The 24,697-nt window shown below is 37.4% G+C and overlaps 1 protein-coding gene across 9 annotated transcripts in view; it reads left to right on the top strand.

Moving 5' to 3' along the window:
- Sbf2 (SET binding factor 2) overlaps positions 1-24,697 on the top strand; it is a 306,924-nt gene that overhangs the window by 136,149 nt on the left and 146,078 nt on the right. For 8 of the 9 annotated variants that reach the window (XR_001785572.2, XM_006507927.3, XM_006507926.2 and 5 more), the window contains exons 4-6: positions 14,079-14,198; positions 15,820-15,930; positions 17,544-17,649. Coding sequence is in view for 7 of the 9 variants with exons in the window: in XM_006507927.3 (XP_006507990.1) it covers positions 14,079-14,198; positions 15,820-15,930; positions 17,544-17,649 (337 nt within the window). In the remaining 2 variants the exon portion in view is untranslated. Of the gene's footprint in view, positions 1-14,078; positions 14,199-15,819; positions 15,931-17,543; positions 17,650-21,821; positions 22,051-24,697 lie in introns of all 9 variants that reach the window. The other variant, XM_011241830.3, reaches the window with a different exon arrangement.

Genomic DNA, 24,697 nt, shown 5'->3' with positions numbered 1-24,697 from the left:
AATGGAATAGAATTGAAGACCCAGAAATGAACCCACACACCTATGGTCACTTGATCTTCGACAAGGGAGCTAAAACCATCCAGTGGAAGAAAGACAGCATTTTCAACAAATGGTGCTGGCACAGCTGGTTGTTATCTATGTAGAAGAATGCGAATCGACCCATTCCTCTCTCCTTGTACTAAGGTCAAATCTAAGTGGATCAAGGAACTTCACATAAAACCAGAGACATTGAAACTTATAGAGGAGAAAGTGGGGAAAAGCCTCGAAGATATTGGCACAGGGAAAAAATTCCTGAATAGAACAGCAATGGCTTGTGCTGTAAGGATTGACAAATGGGATCTCATGAAACTGCAAAGCTTCTGCAAGGCAAAAGACACTGTCAATAAGACAAAAAGACCACCAACAGATTGGGAAAGGATCTTTACCTATCTTAAATCAGATAGGGGACTAATATCCAATATATATAAAGAACTCAAGAGGGTGGACTCCAGAAAATCAAATAACTCCCTTAAAAGATGGGGCTCAGAGCTGAACAAAGAATTCTTACCTGAGGAATAACGAAAGGCTGAGAAGCACCTGAGAAAATGTTCAACATCCTTAATCATCAGGGAAATGCAAATCAAAACAACCCTGAGATTCCATCTCACACCAGTCAGAATGGCTAAGATAAAAATTTCAGGTGACAGCAGATGCTGGCGAGGATGTGGAGAAAGAGGAACACTCCTCCCTTGTTGGTGGGATTGCAAGCTTGTACAACCACTCTGGAAATCAGTCTAGCGGTTCCTCAGAAAATTGGACATAGTACTACCGGAGGATCCTGCAATACCTCTCCTGGGCATATATCCAGAAGATGTTCCAACCGGTAAGAAGGACACATGCTCCACTATGTTCATAGCAGCCTTATTTATAATAGCCAGAAGCTGGAAAGAACCCAGATGCCCCTCAACAGAGGAATGGATACAAAATATGTGGTACATTTACACAATGGAGTACTACTCAGCTATGAAAAGGAATGAATTTATGAAATTCCTAGGCAAATGGTTGGACCTGGGCATCATCCTGAGTGAGGTAACCCAATCACAAAAGAACTCAAATGAAATGTACTCACTGATAAGTGGATATTAGCCCAGAAACTTAGTATATCGAGATATAAGGTACAATATGCAAAACACATGAAACTGAAGAACGAAGACCAAAGTGTGGACACTTTGCTCATTCTTAGAATTGGAAACAATCACCCATGGAAGGAGTTACAGAGACAAAGTTTGGAGCTGAGACAAAAGGATGGACCATCTAGAGACTGCCATGTCCAGGGATCCATCCCATAATTAGCCTTTAAATGATGACACCATTGCATACACTAGCAAGCCTTTGTTGCAAGGACCGTGATATAGCTGTCTCTTGTGAGAGTAGGCCGGGGCCTAGCAAACACAGAAGTGGATGCTCACATTCAACTATTGGATAGATCACAGGGCCCCCAATGGAGGAGTTAGAGAAAGTATCCAAGGAGCTAAAGAGATCTGCAACCCTATTGGTAGAACAACATTATGAACTAACCAGTACCCCAGAGCTCTTGACTCTAGCTGCATATGTATCAAAAGATGGCCTGGTCGGCCATTACTGGAAAGAGAGGCCCATTGGTCAGGCAAACTTTAAATGCCCCAGTACAGGGGAACGCCAGGGCCAAAAAATGGGAATGGGTGGGTAGGGGAGTGGGGGGGAGGGTGTGGGGGACTTTTAGGATAGTATTGGAAATCTAATTGAGGAAAATATATAATAAAAAAAAAGAAAAAAAATAATATAGATACTGACTGAACACTGAGCAGCAAGTGTATTATCAAGTTTAAGAGCAAAGAAAGGGCAATCTGGGCAAAATTTTGGGGATGAAACAAAGATATGAGGGGTTTTTTATCAATTATGGCTTGGCATGTTTTAGATATTGTGCCAAAAATTTGGTAGTGCTTTCTCTCATTCTAATATAGATATAGATTTAGATATAATATCAGTTAATCTCATTTTAGTCTCTCTGTTACATTTCTATTTTACAGATGATACTAAAAGCCTAACCCAGGACAGTTAAAGGGCTTGGCTTTGTCTGTCTTAAAGGATGAGGTACTAAACATCGCTATAGCACTACAAAAGTTACACTAGTGTGGGATCGGCCTGAGTGTAGAAGAAATGATGGACATAAAAGTGGTAGTTGAGAATTGAGAAGCACAGTCGAACATGTTATCAGGATCTTAGAGTGAAAGAAACCATGAAGTTGGTGGGATCTATACATTTCCTTTGTTTCTGTTGTTGTTTTGTGGGTGAGTGGTGTTTGTTTGTTTGTTTGTTTGTTTGTTTTCAATAGGGTCCAATAATTCTGGCTTTGTACTGGCCTTGTTTTTCAACCTTCTGAGCCTAGGGATTAAGGCTGTGCTATCATACCTGATGAGTCTGTACGTTTCAATTAATGATAATGAAGCTCTTGGGAGGCCAATTTGAGGAAACACAAAATTCATTCATAATATCATAGGACAGCTCCTCAGTGATTAAGGAGCCACCTGGAAAACTGAAGAAACAATAGGTTTCTGAACAGTCTCTAGACAAGAACATGTGGAACACAGGAGAAAATTACACTGTCAAGTACTTTGTGCTAATTCTGGAATATCTGAAATATGTAGGGAAAAAAAGTAAGAGGAATAAAAAGTAAGCCTTCTTGGAATCAAGGTCTTTTTTAAAAAGATTTATTTATTTTATGTATGTGAGTACACTGTAGCTGTCTTCAGACACACCAGAAGAGGGCATCAGATCCCATTACAGATGGCTGTGAGCCACCATGTGGTTGCTGGGAATGAAACTGAGGAACAGTCAGTGCCGTTAAACACTGAGCCATCTCTCTAGCCCAAGAATTTTTTTAATTACAAGAATTTTTATGCCTATCTGCCACATCATTCTATGTAAATAAATTCTTGATAGATGTCTATTTTTTGTTGTGTAGATATTATAAACAACACTGAGATGAATGTCTTTTGAGGAAGGCATCACAAATATTGGGTCCTCCAAGAAGCAGCCAATGCTGTTCTACCTTTCTCAGTAAGAAATGAGGAATAGCCAACGATGGCAACTGGTTTGCTGATTGTATGATGAACATCATGCATTCTCAACCCAGAGACGACTTCTTAGACCTTAATCAAGTGACATGATAAAGACATGATAGAAAATTTGGGCTATTTATAAATTCTGTATTTATTTATTTTGTTCGTTTGATAATTTGTAGCACATGTAAATATCCATATGCGTTCTTATAATGGTGAGCATTGTTTTAGTGTGGCTAGCCATCTGTGCCTTCCAGTTTCAAGTGAGAATAAACAAATTGTCAGGATGCTGAATTTTAAGTCACCTTGATAAACTCCTTATAAATGCATCTTACAGGGGAAACTATGGCTGAATAAAATGTCACATACTTTATAGGAGATATTTAAATTTAAAATGACTTTTGAGAACAAGCTCCTAAACTTCTAGAACATCGAATGTCTTTTCTTAAATATTGACTATTGAAGGCTAACAAGAACTACAGTAAAAACTGTGTGTCAGCAGGTTGTATTTATATATTTGTATATCTACACACATATATTTAACAATTGGGAAGGAAAAATTAGCAAAATGAGACAGGGTAGGATTTGGAAAGGGACTTTGGAGAGGGGCTGGGGAGGAAGGGAAAGGGAGAAATTGATGCAATTATATTTTCACTAAAATGTGTAAGAACAAAAAATTTAAAAATACAAAAACCCCTTTAAACACAAGAAAGATTATTATTATCAAGGAAGAAAAACAGTCTGATCTTATTTTCAATTGATAGCTTTACTTCTGTAATACTGTCTCCCTCAAACAATTGTCTCTTATATCGTACAAAGGTTGCATGTAAGAGTATAAAGGAGGAGTAAGAGGGTTAACCAAAATGAAGCCCTGACGTCCTAGAGAGCCATTGGTGAGCCTTATAACCTTAGCAGGCCATGTGGTCTCTCGAGGTGTGACTGCTCATTTGCACAATGAAGTAGATGCAGAGGTTTATAGCACCTTCTACTGAGTTACTTTTATTATGCCATGCCAATTGTATCCAATTTTAAATGTATTTAAAATTTAATTATGTATTTCAGTTGTAAGTGTATATTTAATTATGTATTTAAATTTTAAGTATATATGAATTCCCACCCAAGCAACTATTCAGTGAATACTATTCCAAGTGCTGCCGTATGCATACATCATATTAATTGGAATCATGTACATTGTAAAATTTATTGCATGATATGTATCATAGGCAGATATACTATTTCTTTAAGGAATGTGTGAATAAGGCATATTTAATTGTAAATAAATACTAGTTTCTTTGGTGTATATTTATAACTAAAGTAAAGTTGAAATCTTGACCTTTGAGGTTAGTTTGCTATAGCTTTCCCATCAGGAATTCTAGGAAAATTTAATTTATTTAATATAACAACTAAAGATCTGGGTGCAGTGATGCACACCTTTAATTTTAGCAGTAGGGAGACAGAATCCGGGAGAGGCCAGTGTGGAGCAGCTGCTCTACATAGTGAGTTCCATGCCAGCCGAACATCTTATGGTTCCTTTATAGTATTAATACACGGTTTTGCATTAGAAAAATAATTACATATTATTAATTTTTTACACTAATCTTAGCAGACAGTGAAAAGAAGCATTAAAAATTACCCTTGACTCTAGTGGCTCACAAAATAACATTCTTAACATTATGAGGAACTAATTTTAAACTGATTTGTTATGCTTGAAAAGGAGCAGGCACGAAGCTTGTGTGCACTCACGAAGGGCTGCACTGCTTTCCTCGAAAGTCAGTGGCTGTCCTAATAGTACTTCTCTTAGCTCTCACATCTTACTGTCATCCCTAGGTTTCTTAATAACTCTTACGCCAACGAATTCTCAAAGTATAATCTAACAGATGAAACATGAATCACTTGTGTTTTTAGCATAAATGATGAGCAGAAACATGGTGCTGTGCCAGTAACCATATATGTTAGTTTATGCTGGAGAATTGGTTAGTTCTGACTTACAAGCTATTAGTTGATGAGCAAAAGTTGCTTTAAGTTGGATTTAGTAAATCTTCTGGAAATAAACGGTGCCAAAACACCAATAAATCATTATACTCCAGTATTAAAACGAACGTTCAGATTTAGTCTTTCTTTAATTACAATGATAAAATAGGCAACAAATTTTAGTTCAGAGTGTGTAACAAAATTTTAGGTTACAATTTTTTAAGAATATATGGATTAAAAATAGTAAATCTAAGTGACAGGTATGCAAGGATACATTACAGTTCAAGTCAGGCAAGCTTCCAAATGGGCTCCATTTTTAAAGCATAGTCCTTGAGCTTCCCTTGTGGTTGGATTTCTCTCTTTCCCTTTGCCTCCGTACTGTTCTGGTTCTCTTTATGTTTTGATGATCTGTTTATCTTTTTAGATCGCAGTTTACTGCCGCGGGCTTCAGAGTCCCTTCTCAGCCGGGTGCTGAACACTAGCTAGGACATTTTTTTGACTGCTGCTGTTGGTTCACCTGTGCTGCACTTAACATTTACGTGACTCTGAGTTTCCTGCCGTGGAGGCTGTACCCTACCCTTTGTGGCAGCTGCTTTGTGGCTAACAAGCTATAAATGTTTAATAAATAAACATGCATGAATACATTGCTATTTACTTAAAACAATTTAGCTCTTTGTTTTAAAAATAATACAAATGTAAACATCTAAGAAAATTGTTTTGCTCTGAGTGTGCATATGTTTTCATTTGATCCGTATCAGCTGTACAACCCCATGGTCTAAAGGCACTTGAAATACAGTGTTCTAAACACTTTCTATATTACACGTACAAACAAGCGTAACACAAATGCACACGCTTCCCATGTAGATAGGCCTTCAAAAGCGTGGGTTTCTGTATGTATGATGTATTCTGATCATCACGGCACTTAGAGTTACCTTTAAATTGTTTTATAGCCACTATTTCTAGTGGCTTCTTGCTATCTTCTTATTCCATAAGAGAGAGGAAAAAAAAACCCACAAATTGAAAAGGAGTAGAACTCACATGTATTGTCTTTGATGAATGCAGGATACATTGCTTCCTTTATATTGTTCTTTTCTTCTACCTATACCCTATATGTATGTATGTACATACATATAGAGAGCAAGTTTTCACTTAGAAATTTATAAATACTTATTACTTAATACATAGTATTCTATATAACATCATAAAATATGCAAGTCAAGCTCTGGGTCCTTTTCTATCCTTTGACATTGGCTTCCCTCTCATCGTAAATAATCGTCATAGTGATAGGTAAAAAATCCTGAAGAGCTCAAATGTTTGAACTATTTTTCTCCTAGCATTATATTTATTTACAATTATAATTTACATGAATGTATAAAATACAGCCATAATGTCAATGTCTTTATACATTTTACTCTCATAGGTTGTAATGTCAAATACTACTGTTCAAATTTGAGAAAAAAGTTATTTTGACCTTCCAGTAAAATACAAAAATTTAAATAAAATGTTTGTGGCAACAAATTTGAACATTGATATACTAGTTTATTATTGATATTTTAGTCTAAATGGTTTCTAAATCATGTTTAGTATACATTTTGAAAGTGTTAAAATGATTAATATATTATTAGTGTTTTATCAAACTGATTCCCATATCATACTTGTGTGTTCACTTAATACTGTAAATACGGTAACAAATATTAAAGGTTTTCATTTTAGAGTTTATTTATGTATATGAGTACACTCTAGCTGTACGGATGGTTGTGAGCTTTCATGTGGTTGTTGGGAATTGAATTTCAGACCTCTGCTCATTCCGGGCAACCCTGCTCCCTCCGGCCCAAAGATTTATTTATTATTACATAGTTGTCTTCAGACACACCAGAAGAGGGCATCAGATTTCATTATGGGTGGTTGTGAACCACCAACACGACAAACCATGTTTAAACAGAGATCTGAAGTACGTGAGGGATGAGCACTGAAGACACCTAGGAGAAGAATGTTCAAAGAAGAGGGAATGTAGGTGTGCTTGGACAGCTGTGCAGTGTCCTAGCACCCTGTCTACACAGATCTTACCTTTGTGAAACGGGAGAATTAATGTAACAGATGGCAACAAGATCACTCTATTTAAGAACAATAAGCATTATACCCACCTAGCCTTTTAAAGACATAGGATATATATACAGAGATTTTGTCTGCACGTGTGTTTTATGACAGCCTTTTTAAGATGTGTGTTCCAACAGGATATTGGGGGAAAGAGACCTAATAAAATGGAGGAGGGCTCTGTGCTTTGCTTCCTCTGCTTGAGGCTGCATAGCAAAGCCAGAAATCATGCTGTAAATATGCACCCTTTTTAACTTGGCTTAATTTATTATTTCTAAAAAGTTTTGGTTAGAAGACCCTTAGCTAAGTAACATCTGTCAAATTCTAGAGGTGACACTAAAAGTAATGACTTGTAAGAAGACGTTTTTAGTTTTGTTTTAATGTTATAATGATTTACAGCAACAGCAGCTTTCTCAGTAAATAAGCAACTTCTCCTATTGGATTTCCATGCCTTGTGAGTCCTGTAGGATCAGGAGCCATGCTATTGTTGCACAGATTAGACTGCAGCACACTGCTGTTCCCCGAGGAAGCAGCGTAGACTTGATATGGAGCTGGGATTTTCCAGACCATTGCCTGGATGGACTAGGTTTTATCATGTGAACACGCCATTGTGATTAAACAATCATTTGGCCGAAAATGAGGAAGCTTTTCGGGGAATTTTATGGCAGAAAGATCTTTTGCAACTATTTAGACTCCACTATTTCTATTTCTGGAATATTTGAAGTCCTTGTTTATTAAGGAAACTCAGTGTCAATGGGATATGATAAGAAAGTCTGTTTCAGAAGGAAAGTTAGAACTAACTTTTATACTTGCGCTTTCTTCTTATCCTTTTCTAAAAAACAATGTTTAAAGAAATGTGGGAAGAATTTTAAGATAATGTGGTATTAGTAGAAATGTATATAATAGGTGTTGAATATATCATTTACTATGGTATGAAAACCAACCAGGATACAACAGACTTGCGGCTGGAGTGTACAACCTGAACACCAGGATTAACTTTCTGAAGCCAGACCCTCTCTGCTGTCTAGAGTCACCACATGAAATTAGAGTACCTTTTAGCATTGCATTTTAGGATGTGTTTGAAGAGCAGTAGCATTTTGGTATTTGGGTATATGCATTTATATAACATGTTAATTTAGCCTATACTACTATCAGCATAACAGGACTGTATGGGGTGAAATCACATAGTTTTATTGTAATAATAAGAGGACACAAGTACCTACTAATAGATAAGGTATGCTAAGTGATTCCAATATACATAAAAGATGAGGTGGGGTCTGACAAGATGGCTCTATGGTTTAGAGCACTCACTGCTCTTCCAGAGGACCAGGGTTCAATTCCCAGGACTTACAAGGAAACTCACAGACTCTCTTTTCTTGACTCCTTGGTCACCAGGCATGTAGCCTTAATGAGGCATACTGAAAATAGAAAATCATTTTAGGTTAGAAGGCTTATAATATTGAGCTAGATAATGCAACAGTATTTCTAAATATTAAATTTCAAAACATCATAAGATCTCTCAAGTTCATTTAATTTTCTTCTTCTTTCTTCTTCTTTCTTCTTCTTCCTTCTTCCTCCTTCTCTTCCTCCTCCTCCTTCCTCCTCCTCCTCCTTCTCCTCCTCCTTCTTCTTCTTCTTCCCTCTTCTTCCCTCTTCTTCTCTCCTCCTCCCCCCTCCTCCTCCTCCTCCTCCTCCTCCTCCTCCTCCTCCTCCTTCTTCTTCTTCTTCTTCTTCTTCTTCTTTTCTTCTTTGTGAAAATTTGTCCTTGTTAAATATACAAACCAAGTTTGGCATGATTATTGTTCATGTCTGTAATCCTAACACTCAGGAAGCTGAGGCAGGAAGATTGACTTGAGCTCTAGGCCACCTTGGGCTACATGGGAAGATTCAAGCTATTCTAGGCTACAGTAAAACCCTGTCTTAGAACAAAACTTATAAAACCAATGTCACAAATAATTATTACATAGAGGATAATTTGGCCGCAAAATATAAGCAACATTATTTCCATGGCCTGATAAATTATTTCTAGAAAAAATTATTGAAAATTTACATTAGGAAAAATACTTTATCAAATAACTATCTGCATACCTTTTTTTCTTCAAAGAGGAATTATGACTGTTCCCTTAAACCTGGGGTACTATGTGCATATGTGTGCCAGGGGATGCATGCACAAACACACCACCTTAGTTGTTGGGGGTTGAGCACATCCTGGAGCACGCTGTGCAAGTGCTCACTAATAAAATTCAACACCAGCCTTTGGCGCATTGTTTCTTAGAAAGTAGCTACTGGGATTAAGAATAAAAGCATTCTAGGATTTATAAAGTAAAACTCAACATCTATTAAGAAAAATCAGTGTAATTAGGTCTTCTTTGAAGGTCTGATAGAACTCTTCACTGAACCCATCTGGTCCTGGAATGGATAAAGAAAATGTGGTACACAATGGAGTACTGCTCCGCTATTAAAAACAATGAATTTATGAAATTCTTAGACAAATGGATGGATCTGGAGGATATCATCCTGAGTGAGGTAACCCAATCACAAAAGAACACACATGATATGTACTCACTGATAAGTGGATATATATTATCCCAGACTTAGAATGCCCAAGATACAGTTTGTAAAACACATGAAACTCAAGAAGAATAATGACCAAAGTGTGAATACTTTGTTCGTTCTTAAAATGGGGAACAAAATACCCATGGAAGGGATTACAGAGACAAAGTTCGGAGCTGAGACAGAAGGAAGGACCATCCAGAGACTGCCCCACCCGGGGATCCATCCCATAAACAACCACCAAACCCAGATACTATTGCATATACCAGCAAGATTTTGCTGACAGGACCGTGATATAGCTATCTCTTGTGAGGCTATGACAGTGCCTGGTAAATACAGAAGTGGATGCTCACAGTCATCTATTGGATAGAACACAGGGTCCTCAATGGAGGAGCTAGAGAAAGTACCCAAGGAGCTGAAGGGGTCTGCAACCCTATAGGAGGAACAACAATATGAACTAACCAGTACTCCCTGAGCTCATGTCTCTAGCTGCATATGTAGTAGAGGATGGCCTAGTTGGCCATCAATGGGAGGAAAGGCCCTTGGTCTTGCGAAGATTATATGCCCCAGTACAGCGGAATGCCAGGGCCAGGAAGCAGGAGTGGGTGGGTTGGGGAGCAGGGCCAGGGGAGGGTCTAGGGGACTTTCAGAGAGGAAACTAGGAAAGGGGATAGCATTTGAAATGTAAATGAAGAAAATATCTAATAAGAAAAAAAGAAAATCAGTGTAGAAATGTAAAACATGATTACTTAATACTGATTTACATTTATTGTCCCTTTTCTTTCTTCTTAATAATTAGTGGAGCCGAGCATGGTGGCACACGCCTTTAATCTCAGCACTTGGGAGGCAGAGGCAGGTAGATTTCTGAGTTCGAGGCCAGCCTGGTCTACAAAGTGAGTTCCAGGACAGCCAGGGCTACACAGAGAAACCCTGTTTCGAAAAACCAAAAAAAAAAAAAAAAAAAAAAAAAAAAAAAAAAAAAAAGGAAAAAAGAAAAAAAATTAGTGGAGAGCTTTGTATAATAGGTACACATTCTGTTTTGTGTTTTGGTTAAAATAGTGTAGTGGTCATTTATTTGAAATAGCTATCTGCTTACTCAAGTTGTCTTTCAATATACTCTAGGGCAATTATCACACTCTCATAAAAATGTGGATGGCTTTATCTGTTCCAGGAATTTCAATCATTTTTGCCATTTTAAATCTTTAGTAATCCATGAAGACCATGATTCATTAGGTGTGGAAATTTTGGTAAATTAATAATCATCGCTTTCCTATTATTTTTAGACATTCCAGAAACCAACCAGACTCATTTTGATTTGTGTACAAATTAAAATCTTTCTTTTTCAAGATCCTATGGACCTTTTATATACATTTAGATGTGTACATTCCTCAGACAGTTCATTTCCAGTTCCATGTGCTATACTAGAAACCAAATGAGCTCTAAAGGAAAGTAAAAATAGAGTTCCAGGCCTCAGTGTGAGGAAAAAACCTCGAGGTGAAATACCCAGAAAAATATTTTAAGAAATTGATTCCTGGGCTGGAGAGATGGCTCAGTGATTAAGAGCACTGACTGCTCTTCTGAAGGTCCAGAGTTCATATCCCAGAAACCACATGGATGCCCTCTTCTGGGGTGTCTGAAGACAGCTACAGTGTACTTACATAAAATAAGTCTTTTAAAAAAAGAAGAAGAAATTGATTCCTGCATTTATAGACTGAGCAGATAGCAGGTAACCCACCAGGTAATAAGTAAGGCTGGCCTGCCCGAGCGCTAACTTTATGGACTCACTAATCATTGAACTAACAGAAGTCCTGGCCTTCACTTAATCCATGGGAGAAACAGATAGAAAAGAAAAGAAGAAAGAAAAGCCTAAGATTACTAAAACTGTTGATGAGTTAGATGATGCTGGCATGGAGAAAGAAAGAAAGAAAGAAAGAAAGAGAGAAAGAGAGAGAGAGAGAGAGAGAGAGAGAGAGAGAGAGAGAGAGAGAGAGAGAGAGAGAGAGAGAGAAAGGCAAAGGACAAGGGAGTGTAGATTCTGCACTTCCCACTAGAGTGGTCAGCAGTGGTCAGAGCAGAAAGGGCAGGAGATCCAGCAGCACAGACATTAGCTTCTCTGTAGGAAGAAACAATAGGCAGGTCTCAGTAGATGGTCCCATTCCTAGTGTGTCTGAGAGCAGCAAGGAAGAGTAAGACTTAAAAAGAATAAAGGGAATGAAAGCTGGCTATATTAACAATCCAGAGTAGATATAGGCTCACTCTTCTGTGGTAGCGGTAGGAAAATTTGGAGGTCAGGATATTCTGATAGGTGGATATTAGCTATAAATGATTAAAGAATGAGAATTTGAGATTTGCCACACAAATAGGGTTGCTATTAGCCTTGCTATAGGAGAATAGAGTTTAGGCAGAAAGATTAAATCTTATATTTTGACTATGTTTGAGATGTCAAGTAGGCAGCTGGCATTTCATGACATTTTAGGAGAGTGTGAAGTTGCAAGCCTAAAGTTTTGGTAAACCATACTGGGAAGCAAGAGAGTAAAGGTCAGGAAAGGAAGATTTTAGGAGAAAGTGAGTTTAAGCTGGAATATAGATACTGGAAAAGGAGAGGAAGGGGGGTTCTATTAGAGGAAATAACCTATATTCTCAGACTATCTACGGACAAATCTCAGTGTTTCATTAATTTGTTCTCTCCACTCCCTTCTTAAAACTTTGTGAGTGTCAGAGTCTTGCCAAATAGTAAGTGCACAGACTTTATTTGTGGACTAAAAAGATTTTTTTAAAAAGATTTATTTTTACTCTTTGGTGGAGTTTATTTGGAAGTTCTCTCCATCTAGAAAAAGGAGTTGGGCTTCTTGACTGTGAAAGTCGTGCTTCTGCTGGCATGACCTGAGTCAGTGAGAACTTCATCTTGGAGCCCTGGACAGCTTGACAGAAGCCACTGGCACTTCTCGTCTTGCCCACCTCGATGGACAAGTGGCTCGTGTATAGGTGTCCTTGTCCCCATACTACTGCATGCTAGCGATGGTTAGCTGGAGTGCCCCTGTAGCAGAAGCACTGCCCCGTGCCTCCCTCTGTGCTTGGGTTGTGGCACTGGCAATATATGTGTGTGCCACTGCCAGAGTCTTAGTACAGCCAGATTCCGAAGTTCATGCTTGGTGACGTCTCCCCACATTCACAATCTCCCCTGGGACCTCTTTAGCTGTGCCAGAAATGGGACTTGCCACCATGAGTTTGGGTGTGAAAATGCACATACCAATGGCAGTTTGTGGTTCTTGGGGGTGGGCACCAGGCAGCACCACCCCACCTCATGCTTTGCCTCCCAACCTTGTGCTCACAATTTATGTATAAGGCCTTCATGGAACTCAGTCTTGCCTTCACCATCATCCAAGTATTTATGTTTTGTTTTATGTATGTGAGCATTTTGACTACATTTATATTTATGCACCACCTGTGCACAATACCACAAGACCAGAAGAGGGCTTCGAATTCCCTGGAACTAGAGTTATAGACTGTTGTGAGCCACCATGTGGATGCTGAGAATCTAACTGGGGTCCTTTGGAAGACCAGCCAGTGCTCTTAACCCTTAGCACTCCAAATAATATGCCACAGGTTTATTGACTAATAGTTGTTGAAACTTAGAGCTTCTTAAACTTTTTTGTGTGTGTTTTGCTTGTTTATTTGTTTGTTTTTACATTGAAAAGTGATAATTTACTGTGCTACCAAGAAAATTAAAATATTTCTATATAACCTCATGAATGGATGGGAAACTTTGTTTTTTTTTAATTGTGGTTTATTGTGGTATAAAGCAGCTTATATTTTAATCTGCTTTAAATATACATTTTAGCCATTTATAAGCATACATTTTCAATATACTAATTATAAAACTTTACTTCTTGTACAAAAATGTTCTCCTGCCATTGTTCTATATATGCAGAAGCACTTGACATTTTACTAGGAGAGCTTTGAGCTTTCTGCAGGCCTTAGAATCCCCATGAGAGAAAGATTGGGTCCAGTAGAAAAACAGAAATGAAAATAATTACCTTATTTCTAGAATAAACTTTTCCCTATTTTTTGAAGACTGATTTTGTACTTGAATAAGTGATATTTTTAATTGTTTGGGTTAGTACTTTAGACTAACTTAAACATGTCTTAATAACCTCGATTCCTGAGAAATGAAACACTCAAAGTTGGTGTTCATACCTGTAGTCTATAGAGCTTTGAAAACACATGAAACAAATACTCCTTACTTTGTCATTTCTTGCTTACTATTTGTAATTAATTTGGATTCTTCTAAGTTATCTTTAAGGTGTGTGGTTTGAATATATTGTGTGAACTATGAACCTAGGAAACTTTGTACATTGGTTGTAATTTCTCCTTTTCCAGGGAACGAAGAAGGAAGAGATTGAAGGTGAAGAAGTATCTGGTTTAATTCAACCAGCAGAAGTATTTGCCCCCAAAAGCCTGGTGTTGGTATCCAGATTAGACTATCCAGAAATCTTTAGGGTAACGAATTCATAATCCTCTTATCAGTTTATGATATTGTGTAAATCTATTTTGAATAAACTAAGATGACTAGAGATTTTTTTAATTGAAAACATTGTTAGATTGAATTAGTGATTCACCAATAAGATAAAATAAAATGTATGACATGAAAAAGCAGATTTGTGTTGGATGAAAGCAATTCCTAAATAAATTACCATGATTATTCACACTTCTAAGAGTATAATGTTTGTTTAAAAATAGATTTCACGTTAATTAAATAAAAATTGTAAACCATAAAAAATAATTTGATTAGCTTCAAAACCTTGAAAAACTACTCAGTGTAACAACTATGAATATGTTTACTAAATTTTTGGTGTTAAATTACACTAAGTATGATTAAGTGAGATTTTAGATAATTCTGATGATGTCTTTAAAATACTTTTTATTGCCAGGCCTGACAATTACTACCCAAGCTAGCGAATTGTAGCATTTAAGAGATAGAGACAAGAAGACCGTAAGTTCTGGGCAAGCCTGGCCTACATAGTGAGATACCACTTATTTCTTTCAGATTGTTTACCCCCCCCCCTTTTTTTAAATATTCAGAATTTTCAAATATAAAGATGTATGAAAGAATCAATATTTGTACTAATATATAAGTATAAAACTAGAAAGTAGGATTATACATTATAGAATAAATAACAACCTCATTATTACAATGACAATTGTGACTCCTTTAGTGTGTTTTGTGACATGTAATTTCTACAAATTAATGACAGTTACAATTTTTTAGCCACAATTTCAGTAAGCGAAAAGATTGAGATTAGATGTTAGGATCAAGAAAGAATCAGTCAGAAAAGAGCTTGCCGCACCAGTAAGAGAGTTTGGCCTTGGCTCCTCGGCACTGCTGTAAAAGCCAAGTACATGACTAACTTCAGTGCTGGGGTAAAGCTAACAGGACAGGGAGACAAGCGTCCCAGAGCTCACAGGCCAGCCAGTCTACTGAATCCATGAATTTCAGATTCAGTGAGATCCTGTCTTCAAAACATAAGGTAGAAAGCTACTGAGGACAACTGTGGGCATCCTTCTCCAGCCTCCGTGTGTGCACATGCTCACATGCACACCCCCAAAGAGAAGTAAGATAAAGAAAATAAAGAATGCATTTCATCTTCTTTTATCACTTACTGTCTTATAAACTCAGCATGTTAATCTTGCTATCTTACCTGTTTGCTGTCCTTTGTTAGTTTCTATCAGACAGTCTGGATTTGTAAGAACCATATAACAACATCTCTTAATTTTTATCTTGAAATATGGAGTTTCCTAAAATAAGTTTAAAAACAACCAGGCAAACAGTATGGAGAAAAACAATTCAGCCTTACAAATTAGCTGTAGTGGTTATCTAAACAGAGGTGCCTGTTTTACAAATTATGGCTTTCTGCTTTCTATAAACTTATCTTGGAAGTTCATTTGAGTGTTCTGGTCCTAGAGGAAAATTTAATAAACCTGTTTTGTTGCTTAAGATTTATTTCATGTTCAATGTAGAATATAATTGATGTGGTTCAAAGAGAAATTTTCCTAGCAGAGATGTCACAATTTATTTTTATTGACACTGCCATGAAATGACCACATGCACGGCTCTCTGCAGGCCTGCCTGGGTTTGATCTATACTGTGTATGTGGACAGCATGAGTGTCTCCTTGGAAAGTCTCATCGCAAATCTTTGTGCTTGCCTTGTCCCAGCTGCTGGAGGGTCTCAGGTAAATAGAACACATTTATTCTGGGTGATTTAATTTATGACAAAAAAGAAAGAATTCTTCAAATATTTTTTGTTTTAGGTAGGATCCTACTTTAGGTAAACCTTGTCCCTATGATGTACCTTCTAGACACCTAAGATTCCATTCTTTTCATAGGTCAAGAGGCTGATTTCAAGGGCTTGAGACATGGCTCAGTGGCTAAGAGAACATCTAGCATCTACACCACATAGCTTACAACCGTCTGTAAGCCCAACTCCAGGGACACCTGACCTTAGTAGCCACTTGTATGCATGTTCATGGACTCACCCCACACACATATACATAATTAAAATAATGAAAAGAAATCTTTAAAAAAAAAAAGGAGCCCATTTTCAGACTGAGTTCCCCTTTAGGTGGCATAATTAGCAGACATACTTGACCCACCTTCAAACCTACTTTTGACCTTTGTGGACATATCTTTCTTTAGAAAGAATTTTTCAATATGATTCTGCTGCTTTTTTATTTTTGTATATAGTTATACCTCAATTATACTAAGTAAAAAAAAATGACCAAAATTAGAAGACAAAATTGAGTAAACTCTTTTTGTAACATTGTAACTTTTTAAAAATAGATCCCTTTTTGTCTGTATCTTGATGCTTAAAAATATTATCTTAGAAGCAGAAAAATAAGAATCTTTGCTTCCATGGTTTATTTATTGTTTCTAGGTCAACCATCTTTAAAAGCACTGGAGCTAGAAATGCAGCCCTGGTGAGAGAGAGCACGTGCTCACCATGTGCAAGGCCTTCCTATCAATTCTAGTGCCAGACAGAGCAGACGGCTTGTCTTCTTAGACCTTAAAGACATCTAGTTGGCCATGTATTTTGCTTTTTATATATCGAGTAAGAGAGACCACACTTCGAAAAGTCACACCACTTGTCCTTTAGTCTGTCAAAAATGGTAAAGTGTGTGTGTGTGTGTGTGTGTGTGTGTGTGCGCGCGCGCGCGCGTGCATGCTCATACATGCATCCATGCATGCTGTTGTCCAAGGAGTTCAGAGGCAGCAGATCCTTACTGTTAGAGTTCAAAATGGTTGCAAGCCTCCTGACATGGATGCTAGGAACTAGACTCAGATGCTCTGAAAGAGTTGCAAGTCCTCTTACCTGAGCCATCTCTCCAGCCCCTGAAAAATGTTAAATTTGAAAAAGAAAAGATGCTACTTATAGGGTAATTAGCATTTTAACTCTCTTCTTTCTCAACTTCTTTTGTCTTAAATTACCTCCTCTCTTCTTTTTTCCTTCTTCTTCTTCTTCTCCCTCCTCTTCTTCTTCTTCCTTTTCTCTTCTTCCTCTATGGTGTTCTAAAGACAGAATCTTAAAGGTGGCCTTGGCCTCTCAGGCCTTTCCATCGAAGAAGCAGATGGTTCTGTACACAAGATGGTTATGTAACACAAGTTAACATAGTTTTGGTCAGTTATAATTGTTAGTGATATTTGCTCCTATCTACTGAGGTTTCAACTTCCATGGAATGAATTTTCTGGTATCATTTTGATTTGTACACAACATAACTTGTATGTTTTAGGTTATATGTTTCTGTTTTTTGTCTCTTATGACTTTATATTTGTTTCTTTCATTCTGCAGAAGCTATTTTCCTTGGGTGCAGGAGACAGACAACTGATCCAGACACCTTTGCATGACAGCCTTCCTGTCACAGGCACTAGTGTGGCTCTTTTATTTCAGCAATTAGGTATGTCTTATCCTGGATTTTAAAATAAATTCTTATAGAAGCCTGTGGCTGGAAAAAATGACTTAAGTTTGTATCACCTGACATGATAAAGGAAATATAAAGAAACAGTTTATTGTCTATTGTAGCTTATCTGAATCAGAAAGAAAGAACAATAGACCAAGCTTCCATAAGGACTTAATTTTGATCACCCCATTGGCATAGTTTGGATATTTGGAAGCAAGTTGCATCAAAGAAAGGGGCTAGATGAAGGACACTTTGCATTTACTGCTTGATATGACTAAGGATGGAGAGAGCTCTGTGCATCAGGTGTTCCAGCTTGTCAAAACACTGTGACTACATATTTGAAGATATACAGAGGAACTGAAACAGGTGTTCGTTGCTAGTTAGGCTGTGAAAAGCTTACCTTGGTTATAGTTTGGGTCACTTGTAATGTTCAGTTTATTCCTAGGCATTTACCCATGGCAAATGTGCATTCATAAAAATATCCATAGCCATTTTATGCTAGTAAAAAATTAAAAGCAGTATTAGTGTTCATCAAAAGTGATAGGGAACTAATAATGCACATATGTTACATTCTGTGGTCTATCCTCATGATAGGGTATACAATGAAAAAGAATACACCCTACATAGGTTAACATAAAAGTAATTCTGATGAATGAAAAACATCACATAAAAATGCATACTTTATGATTTGGTTTCTTAAATTGCAGTCTAGTCTGGTGGCAAAAACAGGTCTCCAACTACATTGTTGGCGGAAAGATTAAGATTAGAAAAGTCATGAGGAAACCTTTTGTGGTAATGATTTTTATAAATTAATATATCAAATTCTTAACTGAAAACTTCTTGAAAAGTGTGTGAATATCTGTAGCATCCTTAAACAAAATAAAAATAAGTAGACATAAATGTCTTTTATGAGTGGATTTATTAATATACCTTTTATTTTATTCACTCAGTGGCAAATTATTGAGGCATACAAAGGAACATAGTATTGATACATGGCATATCATGGATGTACTTTGAAACTATGCTATAAAAGAATCCAGACAAAAAAGCCATATATAGTATGATTCTGCTTATATGAAAAGTCCAGGATATACAAATCCATATAGACAGAATCTAAAATAGTAGTTTCCAGAAGCCAGTATAGGATACAAAGAGGTCCAAGATTTCTCTTGGATGATAGAATTGTTTTGGTTTATATATGAATAGTAGTATATGGTACTAAAATTACTGAATTGTACACTTCTAAACAGTGAATTTTGTAATCCCAATACACTCAAGAAGTTAAAACTCCGGTCAGTATTTTGTTCCCCCTTCTGAGAAGGACCGAGCACCCACACTTTGGTCTTCCTTCTTCTTGAGCTTCATGTGGTCTGTGAATTGTATCTTGGGTATTCTGAGCTTCTGGGCTAATATCTACTTATCAGTGAGTGCCTATCATCTGTGTTCTTTTGTGATTGGGTTACCTCACTCAGGATGATATGCTCCAGATCCATCCATTTGTCTTAAGAATTTCATAAATTCATTGTTTTTAATAGCTGAGTAGTACTCCATTGTGTAAATGTACCACATTTTCTGTATCCATTCCTCTGTTGAGGGGCATCTGGGTTCTTTCCAGCTTCTGGCTATTATAAATAAGGCTTCTATGAACATAGTGGAGCATGTGTCCTTATTACAAGTTGGAACATATTCTAGGTATATGCCCAGGAGAGGTATTGCTGGATCTTCTGGTAATACTATGTCCAATTTTCTGAGGAACCACCAAACTGATTTTCAGAGTGGTTGTACCAGCTTGCAATCCCACCAGCAATGGAGGAGTGTTCCTCTTTCTCCACATCCTCGCCAGCATCTGCTGTCACCTGAATTTTTGATCTTAGCCATTCTGACTGGTGTGAGGTAGAATCTCAGGGTTGTTTTGATTTGCATTTCCCTGATGTTTAAGGATGTTGAACATTTCTTTTGGTGCTTCTTGACCATTCAAGTTTCTTCAGCTTTGTTTAGCTCTATATCCCGTTTCTTTTTTTTTTTTTAATGAAATTTTTAAAAAAATATTTTTATTAGGTATTTTCCTCATTTATATTTCCAATGCTATCCCAAAAGTCCCCCATACCCACCCACCCCTACTCTCCTACCCACCCACTCCCACTTTTTGGCCCTGGCGTTCCCCTGTACTGGGGCACATAAAGTTTGCAAGTCCAATGGGCCTCTCTTTCCAGTGATGGCCGACTAGGCCATCTTTTGTGTATCCTGTTTTTTAATAGGATTATTTGATTGTCTGGAGACTAATCTCTTGAGTTCTTTGTATATATTGGATATGAGCCCTCTATCAGATGTAGGATTGGTAAAGATCTTTTCCTAATCTGTTGGTTGCCATTTTGTCCTATTGACAGTGTCCTTTGCCTTACAGAAGCTTTGCAATTTTATGAGGTACCATTTGTCAATTCTTCATCTTACAGCATAAGCCATTGGTGTTCTGTTCAGGAACTTCCCCATGTATTCAAAACTCTTCTCCCATTTTCTCTTCTATTAGTTTCAGTGTCTCTGGTTTTATGTGGAGGTCCTTGATTCACTTGGACTTGAGCTTTGTACAAGGAGATACGAATGGATCAATTTGCATTCTTCTACATGCTGACTGCCAGTTGAACCAGCAACATTTGTTGAAAATGCTGTCTTTTTTCCACTGGATGGTTTTAGCTCCTTTGTCAAAGATCAGGTGACCATAGGTGTGGGCCCTCATTTCTGGGTCTTCAATTCTATTCCATTGATCTACCTGCCTGTCTCTGTACCAATACCTTGCAGTTTTGTTTTTGTTTTTTGGGTTTTTTTGTTTTTTGTTTTTTTGTTTTGTTTTGTTTTTATCACAGTTGCTCTGTAGTGCAGCTTGAGGTCAGGCATGGTGATTACCCCAGAAGTGCTTTTATTGTTGAGAATAGTTTTCACTATCCTGGGTTTTTTGTTATTCCAGATGAATTTGCAAATTGCTCTTTTTACCTCTCTGAAGAATCTAGTTGGAATATTGATGGGGATTGCATTGAATCTCTAGATTGCTTTTGGCAAGAAGGCCATTTTTAACTATATTAATCCTGCCAATCCATGAGCATGGGAGATCTTTCCATCTTCTGAGATCTTCTTCGATTTCTTTTTTCAGAGACTTGAAGTTCTTATCATACAGATTTTTCACTTGCTTGGTTAGAGTCACACCAAGCTATTTTATATTATTTGTGACTATTGTGAAGGGTGTTGTTTCCCTAATTTCTTTCTTAGCTTGTTTATCCTTTGAGTAGAGGAAGGCTACTGATTTGTTTAAGTTAATTTTATATCCAGCTACTTTGCTGAAGTTGTTTATCAGGTTTAGGAGTTCTCTGGTGGAATTTATCATCTGCAAATAGTGATATTTTGACTTCTTCCTTTCCAATCTGTGTCCCTTTGACTTCCTTTTGTTGTCTATTGCTCTGGCTAGGACTTTTAGTACTATATTGAATAGATAGGGAGAGAGTGGGCAGCCTTGTCTAGTCCCTGATTTTAGTGGGATTGCTTCAAGTTTATCTCCATTTAGTTTGGCTACTGGTTTGCTGTATGTTGCCTTATTATATTTAGGTATGGGCCATGAATTCCTGATCTTTCCAAGACTTCTACCATGAATGAGTGTTGAATTTTGTCAAATGCTTTCTCAGCATATAATGAGATGATCTTGTGGGTTTTTTTTTTCCTTTGAGTTTGTTTATATAATGGATTACATTGATAGATTTCCATATATTGAACCATCCCTGCATTCCTGGGATAAAGCCTACATGGTCATAATGATTTTTTTGATGTGTTCTTAGATTCAGTTTTTGAGAATTTTATTGAGTATTTTTACATCGACATTCATAAAGGAAATTGGTCTGAAGTTCTCTTTCTTTGTTGGGTCTTTGTGTGGTTTAAGATTCATGAATTCACATTATTCACAGGATTTATAGAGATTCAATTTATTATTTTGAAAATTATCAATAAGGAATAATAGTAAGAAGAAAAAGAAAGGAATCATCCCTTTTAGAAATATTCTAATTTATAAATGAATGCAAAATGTCATATATTTACAAACATCTAAGCATTAACAGTTCTTATCTAAATATTACAAAAAAAGCATAATATGTGCTTCCCTTATTTTAAATTACCTGTGGTTTTAACAGAATCTCAAATCAGTAAATGGAGAAGATAGAACTGTATGCATCAAGGATATAATTCTCAAAATGCAGATGCTTGAGGCCAGGACCATGGTGCAATTGTCAAAGGCTCCTGCCGCTGAACCTGCAACCTTCTGTCAGTGCTGGCATCCTACATGGTGGGATTAAAGAACAGATGCTTCTATCCATTGTCTTCATACCTCAGCTGTGCCATGGCATTCCTGTGTACATGCAGGTGAACATGCTTTCTGTGCATGCTTGCTGGCCTGATGTCTGTACCCAAACCCACAGCAAAACTATGGATGCATTAATGTGGAAGGAGAGAACCAATCCTACAAAGTTGCGCTCTAACCTCCACATGTACATCATGGCATGTATATGCACACTCCATATACGTCATGTATATACACATACACATAATAAAGTATAATTTGAAAAAGGATGATCTTTGTTCCTTAATTTACCCTTTTGATATCTGAGACATACTATTCTGTTGATATAACATGTGTTCACTCTTCAGTGGAGAATCCTGGAATAAAGGCTTTGTTGTTATTCATTTAAAATAAAGAACAAATCCATTTAATCCTTTAGGGCACTGAGTTTTAAAACTTGACTCTCCAAGAAAATTGAGATCAGGGAGTAATTTTAAGCTTGCTTTAGTATTTGGGCAATTGGCAGGGTGTGTATGTGTGAGGGTAGTAAGTCCAGTAGAAGTTATCACCGGAGTATTTACCATTCCATCACCTTTGCTGTTACTGTGAAGTATTAGATGGAAGTAGATAACAGCAGACTAAGAAACTATTTTGGGTCAAGCAGGCTTCTTGTCATAGCTATAGCATTTGCTTTTTAAGTAAATGAAGCTATGAACACAGCAACAAACATTGCTTCTTGGGAATACACAGCAGCGTAATGCCTTAAAATCTGAGATTACTAGTTATATACAATACTTAATACTAGAAATAGGGAACTTGTGTATGAAAAGGTTAGTTTTGTTTGTTTGTTTTTTACTACAGTTTTTTGGGGTATAGAAAATTTTACCCAGTAGGCTCAGTGTGATGACAGGACTTACAAGATGAAGATGAGAGACAGGAGACTGGTGTCAAAATGATATAACTAGGTAAGATTATCAAGTGGTCATTATCATCTTTGAAGATAAAAGGTGACCATCAAGCCGAAGGATATGGGGGGAAAATAGAAATATAAAAGTATGACTTTGGATTCAGAAGTTAATCCATTTATGGTCACTAAGTTTGTGCTAGTGTGCTACTACAGCTGTAAGAAATTAATGCATCCATAGTTTTTGTGTATTTTACTGTATTGAACTGAACTCAGAGCCTTTTCTTGTGCACACATGCTAGACTAGTCCTTTACTACAGAACTATACCCCTATCTTCCTCCCCTGTCTTGTTTGAGACAGGGTCTAATTAAGTTGTCTAGGATAGAGCTGGGCGTGGTGGTACACGCCTTTACTCCCAGCACTTGGGAGGCAGAGGCAGGCAGATTTCTGAGTTTGAGGTCAGCCTGGTCTACAGAGTGAGTTCCAGGACAGACATGGCTACACAGAGAAACCCTGTCTTAAAAAACAACAACAACAAAAGAAAAAAAAAAAAAAAAAAAAAAAGATGTCCAGGATACATAGCCTTGAGTTTCTAATCTTCCTGATTGGACTCCAAGTAACTAGGATTACAGTAGTACATTACTGTGTTTGTGGCCACAGACACTCAGATAGATCTTGTTTAGAAATAATTTGATTAAAAAAAATAACCACATTAATAGAACTAGTCCTTATGCATGCACAGTTACCTTCCCCCAATTATAATATGACTATATACATAGTCATAGAACCTTACACAAAAATAGGTTGTGAAGACAGCTTATTTGTTAAAGTGCTTTCAGTTCCTGAACTCCACATAAGAAAAGCTGACTGGTGGTATGTTCTTATAATCCCAGCTCTGGGAATGCACAGACAGGTAGATAGATTGCTGGGACTCAGTAGCTAGCCAGCCTGGCCTACTGGTCTAACTACAGGTCAATTAGTGACCCTATCTCAAAACACCATGTAGCTAGCTCATAAGGAATGACACCCGAGGTTATCTTCTGGCTTCCATGTACACACACACACACACACACACACACACACACACACTCACACACACACAAAGTCAGAGTTGACATTGGCAACATACTGCTAAGGGACAAGTGATGCTTCTTTAAATACCCCATCATAGAGTTTGACTTCTAGAAGCCTGTCAATGTCTTACCTATTCAGGTCACAAAACTAGATCAGTCTAATTGTTAGAAAGACAAGAAAAACAAAGTAATGTGTTTATAAAGGAATCAGTTTTAGTGATGGTTTAATGGAAAATGCCCCCTTAGGCCATGTGTTGGAGTCCTTAGTGTCCGGCTGGTAGTACTGAGAAGACTGTGGGGCTATGGGGGAAGTGGCTTGTTGAATGAAGGGTCGTTTGGGCCTACTTCTTGTTCACAGTGTTTCCTAATTGTAAATGCAGTAGATCAGTCGGCTCCCTGATGCTGCTGTCGTGCCTTCTCTGCCTGCTGTCATGTCTTCCCGCTCGTGACAGAATTATCCTTTGACACTAACTGTAACCCAGAAATAGCCCTTTTCGCTTTATAAGAAAGATTGCTTGTCAGGTATTTGACTGCAATCAGTTAGGGGAAAAATGCCTTTGAGGTATTAAAATTAAGTACCTGAGGCAACTGATCTAATAGAGAAAAGTTTAATTAGCTCACAGTATCACCTCATGGCACCAATGATGGCCCAGCTGTATGTGGGAGAAGCAAGTGGTGACACCTTGAACTAGAAGCCAAGACAGAGAGGGAGAGCAGAGGACAAACAAGGCCCCACAGTCTCTTTTAAGGAC

The sequence above is a fragment of the Mus musculus genome, chromosome 7, assembly GCF_000001635.26.
Source record: "Mus musculus strain C57BL/6J chromosome 7, GRCm38.p6 C57BL/6J".
Lineage (NCBI taxonomy): Eukaryota > Metazoa > Chordata > Mammalia > Rodentia > Muridae > Mus > Mus musculus.
The sequence above is the reverse complement of the archived record's forward strand: the minus strand, read 5'-3'. Positions and strand labels throughout refer to the sequence as shown.